The sequence below is a fragment of the Eupeodes corollae genome, chromosome 2 (assembly GCF_945859685.1).
Source record: "Eupeodes corollae chromosome 2, idEupCoro1.1, whole genome shotgun sequence".
NCBI classification, from domain to species: Eukaryota; Metazoa; Arthropoda; class Insecta; order Diptera; family Syrphidae; genus Eupeodes; species Eupeodes corollae.
Window position 1 is genome coordinate 94,982,160 of NC_079148.1, and position 12,544 is coordinate 94,994,703.

The 12,544-nt window shown below is 33.8% G+C and overlaps 1 protein-coding gene across 2 annotated transcripts in view; it reads left to right on the top strand.

Annotated features, from left to right (window-relative positions):
* The window catches only part of LOC129946790 (protein trachealess), a 32,787-nt gene extending 24,827 nt beyond the window's left edge, over nucleotides 1-7,960 (top strand). The window contains exons 3-10 of one of the 2 annotated variants that reach the window (XM_056057121.1): nucleotides 2,441-2,508; nucleotides 2,587-2,860; nucleotides 2,929-3,050; nucleotides 3,496-3,567; nucleotides 4,019-4,212; nucleotides 4,951-5,057; nucleotides 5,149-5,296; nucleotides 5,445-7,960. In XM_056057121.1, the coding sequence (XP_055913096.1) occupies nucleotides 2,441-2,508; nucleotides 2,587-2,860; nucleotides 2,929-3,050; nucleotides 3,496-3,567; nucleotides 4,019-4,212; nucleotides 4,951-5,057; nucleotides 5,149-5,296; nucleotides 5,445-6,708 (2,249 nt within the window). In that variant the 3' untranslated portion in view covers nucleotides 6,709-7,960. The remainder of the gene's footprint in view (nucleotides 1-2,440; nucleotides 2,509-2,586; nucleotides 2,861-2,928; nucleotides 3,051-3,495; nucleotides 3,568-4,018; nucleotides 4,213-4,950; nucleotides 5,058-5,148; nucleotides 5,297-5,444) is intronic. The other variant, XM_056057122.1, reaches the window with a different exon arrangement.
* Nucleotides 7,961-12,544: the final 4,584 nt, after the last annotated feature.

Consider the following 12,544-nt stretch of genomic DNA (forward strand, 5'->3'; position numbering starts at 1 on the left):
ATTCATCAGCTTTGCAATTACAATATCATATTTCATGGGTCGAATTGTAGACAATTCACCTTTCCTTTCCATAGTTGTTCTTGTTCTGATTCTTGTTTACAAATTGATTCAGTGTACAGTTTTAAATATCTAGGAGTTACAATTAACTTTAATCTTAACTGGAAAGATCATATTTTCAATATAAAAAATTATTTGGTACTCATTAGTTCATTGCTAGACAAATGTATGTGTTAAGACCATTCTGCTCAAAAAGAGTTTTAACTTCAATTTATTACGGGCTTGCGCACTCTAAAATACAATATGGTTTATCTATGTAGCTGGAGTGGTTCATATGCTACTACTTTGAAACCCTTGTTGATTGCTCGAAAACATCTAAATAAAATCATTTGCAACAAAAATTGATTAACTGAAAGTTGGCCCTTATTCAAGGATTTGGGAATTCTACCTTTAAGACATCTTTACATTTTTAAAATAATGAACGAATTTGTCAAGCAAAGTGGTAAAATTCCCAGTAGGAACTAGCAGCTATATAACCACCCATAAATAATATGCATCTTGTCAATATTCCCACTGCTCATAAAATTCATTTCTCTAACTTTTATACTGTCACAGCACCAAAGTCATTTAATAACTTACCAACTTTTAAAAATTTAAAATCTTTTTCTTAAAAAAGTTAAAGACTGGCTTTTCTCAACTGATTTAAATTGTATTGATAATATTATTTTTAAAGAAACTTTGATGTATAAAAACTGAGTATTGACTTATTATTATATTTCTTTTCCTCTTAATTTATATGAAAATGTTCCAATTCTAATTCTTTTTACAAATCAGAAAGATTCTCTTTCTTGTTCTTGATCACGCCAGAAAGCTCATTTTGAACAAAGAACTTTTTTAATAAAAGTTTTCGAAGACGTTTTATACAGTGGTGTATTATTAGCCCATTTCTATTTATTTTTATCAGGTACTTTTTTTGACACATTCAAAAATTCTAATAAGTGTTCCTTCTTAAAAATCAAAGCTATTTATGTATGCCTACCTTTTTATTAAATAAATTCAGAGTGCTGACAAATAAATCATACATAAAAAATGAAGTAGGCTTACTTCCGACACTCCCGCCCAAATCTTAAGACAAAAATTATTGCAACCCATATGGGAGTCCCGGTCCAATAACCATTTCAAGCTAGAAGTCCTTTCCACAATATGATTACACCAACACCCGGGACTTTTATATATATAGAAAGGTTATAAGGCGCACTCATATATGATTGAAGTCAGTCATAATAATCGTAAAAGTGGGTAATTGAATTAAGGGATGACCATTGACCACATCAGCCCACCACGACCGCATCATACCAAAAGAACATAACAGCTTCGGTTCAGCTGAAAAAATATTGTTATTATTCTCGTGAGTTATATTTTTATTTTATTATTCGTTTTCCCTGAAGGTATCGATGGGCCGAAGGGAGGCTGTTGAATTCTTTGCGGGATCGAGTTCGAATGTCCATAATTCCATCTATGGGCAGTGTAAAAATATCCTAAGGGCGATTGAATTAACATTAAAAACATAACTCAAAGTGGATTCGAGAGGGGATGAATGGTGGTATTGGGCATAGAATTCATTGAATATTAGCGGATTCAAGTGTGTTTTATGGAAGTGATAAATAAATTGAACCTAAATAAATAAATAAATACAATATAAGCCACAGGCGGTTTGAGTATCAAGGCCAACGGCGACAACCGACGTTAAAGATATTAAACAGAAAACTTAATGCTTTTCAATTTCATTACAAATATTGGAAATAAAATCAATAGCTTCGAATGTTTCTTAGTCTCAATAGAACAACACCTGTACTTGGAGAATGTCTTGACTTGAATATGAGTAAATTAAATTATTGGAAAACTAATTTCACTAGACACGAAAGTCATTAAGTAACGACTTAAAAAAATACAAATACAACAGAGTATTCTAAATAACTTGGCTTGATATAGCCTGGGCCTAAAATATTTCACAAAAATTACTTTATCACTGTTTTTATAAATCAGACCACATTGAAAATGGTTTTGAATGACAGAAATCTCTATATAAACAGAAACGTTATTGAATTGCTATCCTAATTTTGTATTCCTTGGTCAGAAGGAGTTTAGCAAGTTAATATTTACATTTCTTTCCTTAAGAATTAGCCGTTCGGATTCGGCATATAAAATGTAGGTCCCGTCCGTTTCTGACAACATTACTCGCACACAGGAATGTTTGAGAGTTGTAAGTCACTAGGCCCTAGTTCTCAACGGACTGTTGCGCTACCCAATTTTTTTTTTTTATTCCTTAAGATTTAAAACATAGACAAAATGAAAATATACCTATTAACCTAAACATAAATTAAATGTGTCTATATTTTTGTATGATTCTTAAATTCAAAAGTGTTTTCTTGCCGTTTTTCAGGCGCAGCCATTCGAAGAAGTCCCGCTGTTGAACTCTTCGAACAACACCAAGGCACTCATATTCTTCAGGTTAGTTATTAATAATAATTATTTCTAATTTTCAAATATATTAATAAAACACATCAAATCTATTTATATCCAAAACAGTCACTAGATGGCTTTGCACTTGCTGTTGCAGCAGATGGAAGATTCTTGTACATATCAGAAACAGTATCAATATATTTAGGTCTTTCGCAAGTTGAAATGACCGGAAGCAGTATATTCGATTATATTCATCAAGCTGATCATGCTGAAATAGCTGAACAGCTTGGTCTTAGTCTTACCAGTGGAAGCAGCGGTAGTAATGGCGCTGGTCTGGCGTCACCTTCATCAGGTGCATCTGATGAAGGAGGTGGCAATCATGGCACAAATAATCCTGATGGTAAGTTTTTTTTTCAAACTTTAAACTTTGAACTTCGTAATAAATATTTTTGTATTTATTTTCTACAGTTTCCGCCCAAATGTGTATTAATTCAACGACGATGTATAAAGGTTTCGAACGATCATTTTGTGTTCGAATGAAATCGACGCTAACAAAACGTGGCTGTCATTTCAAATCTTCTGGTTACAGGGTGAGTAATAAGATATTTATAATTTTAAAAATAGTGGAATGACAAAATAACTGTGATTAAAATATTTAAATATAAACAATGTATGCACAAAAAATACAAATTTAGAGTAAGACTGTTTAAGTTAGGGTTTTATTGCATGTTCTTGTAAGAAAGACGAAGCGGACTTTAATTTGTACTTTTTTTTACAAAATTTGACATTAAATCTTTTATACAGCTTTATTTGTGAATACAATTTAAGCCCTCTAAGTTTAATTTTTGTTCTCTTCTTAATTAAAGTCCGTTTTCAACTTTTATAATAATTTAAAAAGTGTGTTGTATTATTATTATTATTATTATTTTCTTGCGAAAAAAGAAAAACAAAACAAAATTTAAACGAATAAAAGTTTAAGCTTTCATCACTAATTAAGTGTCGTATACATTATGTTGTACCCTATATTATCTACAGGGAGGTGATGTTTCCGATAAGAGTTGCGCCAACGGTGGTAAATTTGGTAAAACATCGGCTTCCAATTATTCGGTACGTATCAATAAAATCAGTCTCCAAAATAGCCAACAACAAGTTAAAGTAAAATCTAATTTATTTTTGTTTGTATGTTCAGATTTAAATATTTGATTTTTTTCTATAACAAATATAAAAGCTTTATAAAAATTTGAAAAAGCCCGAGTGTAATTTATTTTTATTTTCCACAAGAAATAAATTAAAAATAATAAACATTGTTCTTAAGTTTATGACATTTTGTTTTATTTTTAAGTTTTTATTAAATAAATATATAAGAAAAAAATACCAAACTGATTTATTGATCAGTATCGAATACATGTTTGAATTTTATAATTTATAAAATTAGCTATAAGAATATAAATATATAATTGCTTGCAATAAAAATCATTCACATTTATAAAACATTGTGTTATTTATTTGTTTATTTGAATAATTTTTCAATATTTTTTTTTCTTTTGTTTACTTTCAGGTGGTTTTGTTGTTATGTAAACTTCGACCGCAATATACATTTACACATGCTAGAAAGTCGCAACCACCTTTGTTGGGTATGGTTGCTTTGGCGATAGCATTACCACCGCCATCTGTGCATGAAATCCGATTGGAGTGTGATATGTTTGTGACAAGAATCAATTTTGACTTCCGAATAGCACATTGTGAACCAAGGTAAGAAAAAAGTTACATCAAGGAAGAACAAAGTTTAATTAGGTCGAAGCTACAAAAACTTGTTGAGGATTAGTGGGCGTGGCAAAGAAAATAATTATGTCAAGTTTAACTTTAACAAAGAATAAATAACATTTAAGAGATCCTCGAGGTTTCATTTCCCTTCTCCTTTAAAATTAGTCTGGAGTTTTGGAAGAAGTGGTTTTATTTTGACATTTCTCTTCATGAAATTTTTCATTACCGATTTAAACATTTAAGTTCCATAACTTCACCAATTTTATGTTTAACATTTTAAATCGATTTTGGAGCATTAGCATAGACCTTATTTTTCACGTGGTACCAAAGAAAACACCTCAGACACAGCGGGTCTGGAAGTTTATTTTGCAATGCTGCGAGGGACCGCAAAACTGTCACCATTTTTGTAGAGCAAATTAGATGCGTTCTTAAAGCCTTTTTAGTCAAATGTCAAAAATAAAAGTCTCAAAACTGACTTTTATATAGAAGACAAGTCTTAGAAACAAGACATAGAATTTAAATTAGCTTCTTCTGTGTATATCCCAAATTTAAGATTTATCAAAAAATATCAAAACCTTAACCGTCAAAAACTTATAAGTTGACCATATTGATTTTAATAACCGAGTTTTAACCTCTACTTGCCTTAGATTTACATAATATGTATTTGTAAATATTAATTGTTGTAAGTTTTTAAAGTCTTATTCCATTTTTTATCTTTTTTTACAGAGTATCAGATCTGCTAGATTACAGCCCGGAAGAATTAGTTGGAAAGAATTTATATAATTTAATTCATGGTGAAGATTCTAATAAAATGCGAAAGAGCCATATGGATTGTAAGTATTCGACTTTAAAAGTTTAAATTGGAACTATTATTATTAATTATTTTGAATTAACATATTTTTTTTTCTTTAAAAAAATTTGCAGTAATAGAAAAAGGACAAGTTCTCTCGCCCTACTATCGAATGATGAATAAAACTGGTGGTTATACTTGGCTACAAACTTGTGCAACAGTTGTTTGTAGCACGAAAAATGCTGACGAACAAAACATAATTTGTGTGAATTACGTAATAAGGTAAGTTTATATAGAAACATATTTAAACTGTAGCATAACATTCAAGTCCACTTTATCGCAAATCACTATAAATAAACTTTGTCTAAACATTCAAACTTTCCTTAAAAACTTACTAAACTCCTCCTATTGTATTTTTATTTAATTTAAGTTGTCGAGAAAATGAACATCTTATTTTGGATACTTGTCAACTAGAACCGAGTGCAGATTCTGTCAAAGACGAAGAATCCGGAACAGACAAAGGAGCTGGTTCACCCGGTGGTGATCCCTCCACCGAAGGTCATCCTGGATCAGCTTCCGAATCAAAAACATCTTCACCGAAGACTGATAACGATAGTCATCATCGGACTAGAGCACGTAATAGCACAACAAATCTAAACAACTCATCAATATCAATGGCAAAAGATTCTTCAGCGACCGGTGCAGGAACATCGATGGGAGAAGAATCAATTGCGGCAGCACTAACACCAAACACTGTAGCGGCTCCAACAAAAAGAGGCCAAAAGCGAAAAATCAAAGTTGAAGAAGAAATCGTGTCTAATAATAACGAAGTTGCAATATCATCGCCTGATCAACGAGAGACTCCACGTAGCCGCCATCCATCTGTTATTGAGGAGCATGCAGAAACTTCCGTTAAGGATCTCGAAAATGCCATGTCAAAACACTTACCCTCGCCTGGTGGAGGCCCGCCAACAACTGATTTTAGTGCCGATGCTCTGTTGAAACAACAACAACAGCAGCAGCAACAACAGCAGCAAGAAAAGAGCAGTACGATTCAGTGGATTGGAACGCCGCACTATCAACAACCGCCACCAATGCCTGCCACTGCTCTACTTCGTCAGTTGTATGCCAATAGAGAAAGCGTTATACGAGCAACAGCCCGTCAAACACCCACTGGGGTATTCTACAGTGACAATCAAGGCGGACCTCTCCCAACGCCACCTGGCAGTGAATCGTCGTATGACAACCAGTATCTGCTGCACGGACATACGCCGCAAAAAACAACCGACGCCTTCACGAATCTCGTGTCAACATACGGCGGTTACCACAGTTCCATAGATTACCATAATGCCATGACTCCACCAAGCTCTGTTTCACCACGAGAAACTAATAATCTGGGTGGCAAGAACTCTTCACACACATCGAATGGTGGTTACGAATATGCCGACCCCCTTCGTGGTGGCCAGTACAACACTCCAACCAGTACGGACTCCGGCTCAGCTCCTCCATTGCCTTTAAAACCTCAACCATACTCAGCCGCTGCTGCTGCCATGCACCATCATGCGGCAAACACAATAGACCCTGCATCGGCTTACGGTAATCTGGAGCAACCCCAATACTTTTCTCCACATTCCGGGTTTCATTTATACCATAAAGGTGCCCCCTCAACAAGTTGGTACACAACCCCGTCGTAGACGGTGTTCGACCAAGAGTGCAAGCAGACAGCTAGACGGCAAGCTTAACTTCATTTTAATGCCGGGGAAATGTGACATAAGCATAATAGCTAATGATATTGATTGTTTGACTGAACTCATCCCCCATTACACTTAATACATAAATGAGTTCCAACTATGTACTATATGACATTCGATTTGAGGTTAAAGTTAATGTTTCACTGTCAAAAGGGAGACATGTTGGTTAATCCAATAAATGTCACATAATAAGAGAACAACTGTCAAAAAAGATAATGTGATTAAATGAACTCCCTAGTGATTGTGCTGCTCTCTTTTAATTGACAGTAGAACTATAACCTAGCATCATCATAACTGTAAAAAGTAATAATGTAAATAGAACAAAAAATTAAACTACATTATATTGAATAAATTTAAATTAGTTTTTACAAAATTTTAATTAATTAAATTTAAAATTAAAATCAAAACTTAAAACTTGTTAAAACAAAGAAAATTAAAACAAAATCACAAAACAAAAAAAGAAACATTCAATGTTGTTAAATTATTTTTAAGTATTTACCTCCATATTCTTGTAAAAAGCAAACTACTACTATACTATGTATTGATTAACTAATACTCAACTTAATATTCAAATACTCAATAAAATAACACTTAATTATGATTGATTTAAGTTATAAATTGCAAAACTATGAATGAACAAAAGATTTTAAAGACTTAGATAGTGTGCCAATAAAAAAAGACAATTCCAGTCTCTCAATCTTCAATCTCTCTGTCTCTCTCTTACTCTTTTTACTTTTTGTATTTATTATGTTTATTAATTTAATTTATTTACAATGTAATTATATTAAAACTTATTTTTAAAATAAAATCACTTATGTACTAAAAATAGTTAAAAGATAACATATCACTGTTGTTAACAGCTGAATTAGTTTAAGTTTTATTTTTTCGTATCCTTAACAAATTTTGTGTAATCTGCAAGAAAAAATCTTTTAAAAATTTTTAGTTTAAGTTTTTATTATGAGTGTATTTTTATATAAAAGTGCAACTGGGATGTTTTATTTCTGTTAAATTTTGATTAATTTTGTTAAATTTAGACTAATTTTTTTCATTGAACTTAAAAATTAAAAAAAAAAAAATTCTTTATTGAAAATTTGTTAATCCGTGATGCTTTAATATTTTTGTATTTTGTTCTTACTTAAACTAGGTAATTATTATGTAGAATTTATTGAGTAAGTTTTTACTATAAAAAAAATGAAAGTTCGCTATAGGTAGCAAAACTATAAACATTAATAATTAAAAATTAAATAATTATAACATGAAATATCAAGTGTTTTATATCCGAGTAGACTTTGGGACATTCATTGTTTTGAAAGCTCTATATTCAATAAGTTTTTAGCTTTCAAAAATATAGGAGTCATTTTTGTCTTCCTGTTATGCTATTGAATTTTTCCAGCGTAGATAAACCTTGAATACAAAGTTACTAACACAGGGTTTTTTAACAGGGACACTACAAAAGTAGAGCAAAATTGACAGCAATCATTTCTCTGCAGTAAGGTTTGCTATTAAAATTTAAAAATCAGTGGCCTTACTTTAATCCAATTTATGGTCTTCATAATCGTCCTAGCGGATCAACTATTGAGCGTCTAGTGGAAACATTGGAATCCACAGGCACAGTACAAAATGTTCCCGTGCCAGTGAGCCAGTAGTGTAGAAAATATTGCTGCAGCTGAGGCAGAAAGCCCAAATGTGTCTCTCACACGTCGTTCTTAAGTGTTGGGCATCTCTGTGACGTCGTTGTGACAAATTTTGGGAAAAGATCTTGGCCTACATCCCTACAAGATTAAATTGACGCAAAAACTGAAGCTGCTTGACCACCAGGAGCATCTTATCGAGCCCTTCCCATCAGTTTATCGTAAGCGCCAAAATAAATTTTATCGTAAAATTAAGTTGTCTTTTTTAATGAAAATGTCGCTTACAATAAAATGACGGGAAGGGCTCGTTATGTTCGTGAATTGGGCTGAGCAAGAACTTGAAAATGATTCGGATTTTCATCGAAAAATTATCTTCAGCGATGAGGCTCATTTCTGGGTGAATGGCTTCGTCAATAAACAAAATATGCGGTATTGATCAGGCAGCAATCTACACGTACTCCATGAGTCATCATTGCATCAAATTAAGGTTAGGTGCAGTTTATGGGCCGGCGGCGTCATTGGGCCATACTTCTTTCGTGATGATCAAGACCTGTACTTTACTTTGAACGGGGATCGCTACCGTTCCGTGGTGCCAACAGGGATGCCACAATCAATTACAATTATTGGTAACCAAGTTTGGGGAACGTGTTAACTCACGAAATGGTCCAGTCGCTACGGCGTTTTGGTTGATGGGTGATTCGACGCCGTTAGACTAATTGCAGTGGGGGTACGTTAAGTCTATGGTCTATGCGAAAATTGATAAACTTCGTACGATTATCGAACGTGAAATTACAGCAGTTTCGACCGATTAACGCTTGAAACCGTTGAAAATTGGGTTCATCGTCTGGAAGTTTATAAACCTATTCTTCTATGTAACTTGACTCTAAGTGCATCGGTTCCTATTATTATATAATTTTATGAATGTATAATTTTTTCTGTTGCACAAGAGAAAAAATAATTTTTAAGAAAATCACATGACAGCGCATCACCTTGTCTAAAACCTTTTTTGACGTCGAAAGGTTCTGTTAAGTTGTTTCCAACCTTTATGGAGCAGCGTGAATTCTCTATGGTAATCCTGCACAAACGGACGAGTTTGGCAGGGATGCCAAAACTAGACATGGCTCTATACAGCTCGTCCATGTAGATGCTGTCATATGCCTTGAAATCGCTGAAAAGATGGTGGGCGCGATTTCGTTTTTTGGGTTTTTTCCAGGATCTGCCGTAATGTGAATATTTGGTCAACTGTGGACTTTCCTGGTATAAAACCACACTGATAAGGAGCTATCAGGTTTTTGACGATGGGCCTTAGACGTTCACATATTACGGCAGAGAAGTCCTCTATAGTTGGTGCAGTTTAGGGCGGGTCTCCTTTTTTCAGGATCGGGCAAACAATATTAATGTTCCATTCATCTGGCATGCTTTCTTCCGACCATATCTGACAGATAAGTTGGTGCATGCTCCTAACCAACTTATCTTCAGCTGCTTTAAAGAGCTCGGCATTCAAGTCGAAAGTTTCCACTTTCGTCTTTGCAGCCTGTAGTTCTAGGTTTACGTACCTGTGAATTTCGTCTCCCCTATTCATAAAACTTTCGAACTTCATTCCTGCTTTTTAACCTCTCAACATCTTCGACCGTATGCTTCTCATGCCCTCTCTTTTTCCTTCTGAGAAGTCGGCGTTCCTCTCGCCTCTTCTGCTCATAGAGCTCATGAGCAGCTCTCGTCCTTTTATGCAGCGCCGCTTTGAGTGCCTGTTTGGCTGCATTTGCTGCCGACACTCTTAATCAAACCAGGGATTGCTTGTTGGTGGCTGTTTGAAACCTAGCACATCAGAGGCGGCTTCTCTGATTGCATCTTGGCAATGTTGCCACTGGTTTTCGATACATTGTGTTGGCGGCAGAGAACTTCGAGAGAGGTTACTTGTAACTCGGTCGGAAAAGGATTTGGCGATCTCTGGCGATTGTAGCCGTTCGACGTTGTACCTTCTCCCAACACCTCCCTGTGCTACCTTGGCTACAACGAGGTAGTGGTCCGAGTCGATGTTAGCTCCTCGGAAAGTTCGTACATCCATGATACTGGAAGCGTGTCTGGCGTCGATCGCAATATGGTCAATCTGGTTGACGGTAGATTGATCTGAAGAAGTCCAAGTTCCTTTGTAAATGTAGAGACTGGCTACCATTACGTTTCGCCCCGCAGCAAAATCTATGAGCCTGAATCCGTTGCCGTGCAGGCTGTTCTTGCCGATCATTCCACCAAAGATGTCTTCCCTTTCTAGCTTGGCATTAAAATCGCCCAGGACTATTTTAATATCGTAGCTAGGACACTCATATGTTTTGTCTAGGAGCTCGAAGAACAATCGAAGAAGCGGTCTAGGGCCTCCGCTAATTCTTCGGCCGCACGTGGTCTGTTAAGGGACCTAACATTCCACGTGCATATCCGAAGTTCGTTGTCCTTAATTCGTTTGCGTTGGTTGTCAACAGTAAATCCGACCGTATCAGAGACTTGTTGGTGCTTCGCAATTATGAAAGGAATAAGTTGTATTATTATATTGTTTTGGGTTTTTAACATTTGTCCATTTAAAAATGTTAACAAAAATTAAAAACGGGGATTTTAAGCCTAAGTTAAAATTCTTAACAGTAAATTGTATGATGATTTTGTAAAGTACAAATCTTTCTCTTTTATATACAATTTAAAGCATTTTAGTATTTTACATAGTTTCTTGAGTTTTTATTTGAATCTATATAAAGTTTTTAGAAGAACTTGAATTTAATACCTTAATATTTTCGAAAATACGAATCTTAATCCACTAATAATTATTTCTAGAGTTCTAAAAACACCCGTTTAAACATTATTTTTATATTTAATAATATTTCAATAACTTGATATAGTAAATTTGTTTAAACAACACGAACCGAACTCATTTTTAAACTGTTTTGCATTTCTCTGTTGAAAACTATTTTAGCAAAAATGATTTAGAGTTTCTTTTAGATTTTTGTAAGACAGGTGAAATTAGGGAACTTTAAAAGTTTTGAACTTTAAGTTTTTGATCTTAATATTGAAGAAAAGGATATATTGGGAATATAAAATACTTAATTAATTTAGAAAGCGTGTTCTTATACGTGTTTTTTTTTAATTTTAAATAGTGATAAATCAAAAGTTTAACGTGATACATTAATTTTGAAGTTTGATTTGATTTAGGGCAGCCAAACCCCATTTAAAAAGTGCAATTACTTCGAATCAAATTATTCGAAATCTAGTTCAGGTCCATTAAGAATAGCCAAAATATATAATCATGGTTATAAGGATGCAAAAGACAGTTGGAAATTAATATTTCGGAACTGGAAGAATGTCTTTTGAATTTTAATTACGATTGCAAGCAAGGCCCTGATGTAATTCCACCAATTATTTTGAAGAAATGTGAACTTGCTATATCTGAGCCCCTTTATTACATTTTCAATGTCTGTCTTGAAAGGTAAGTTTCTTTCAGCGTGGAAAAAATCATTTCTGCCTCCAATTCATAAAAATGGTCTTAGCAGGAAGTAAATAACTACCGTTCTATTTGTAAATTATCAAGTTTACCGAAACTCTTTAAGAAAATTGTATGTGAAAAGTTGACATTTTTCCCCTAAGAGCATATTTCACCTTTTCAACATGGCTTTATTTCAGGAAGATCCACACCCACTAATCTTTCTTACTTTTCCAATTTCGTTTTAAATAAACTTGAAGAAGGCTACCAAATTAATGTTATTTATACCGATTTTGCGAAGGCTTTTGATAGAGTAGTCATACTATTTTGATTGAAAAACTGAAACAATTTGGTTTTCACACAAATATGTTGAAATGGTTGGAGCCCTATCTTAAGGGTTGTATACAATTCGTTTGTATTGATCAAGTGATGTCTAGTCCTATTATTGTTACCTTGAGTGTCCCGCAAGGAAGCCATCTTGGTCCCCTATTTTTTTAATATTTCTCAATGACTTGGCTGATAGCTTCTTAAATTCTAGTATACTTTTATTTGCAGATGATTTGAAGTTTTTAGATGCATACATTCTGTAAATGATTTATTCTTTTGCAAAATGATCTCCAAAAGTTAATAGAATGGTGTACACTAACCAATAATTATTGAACGTTAACAAATGTCAATTTTTTTT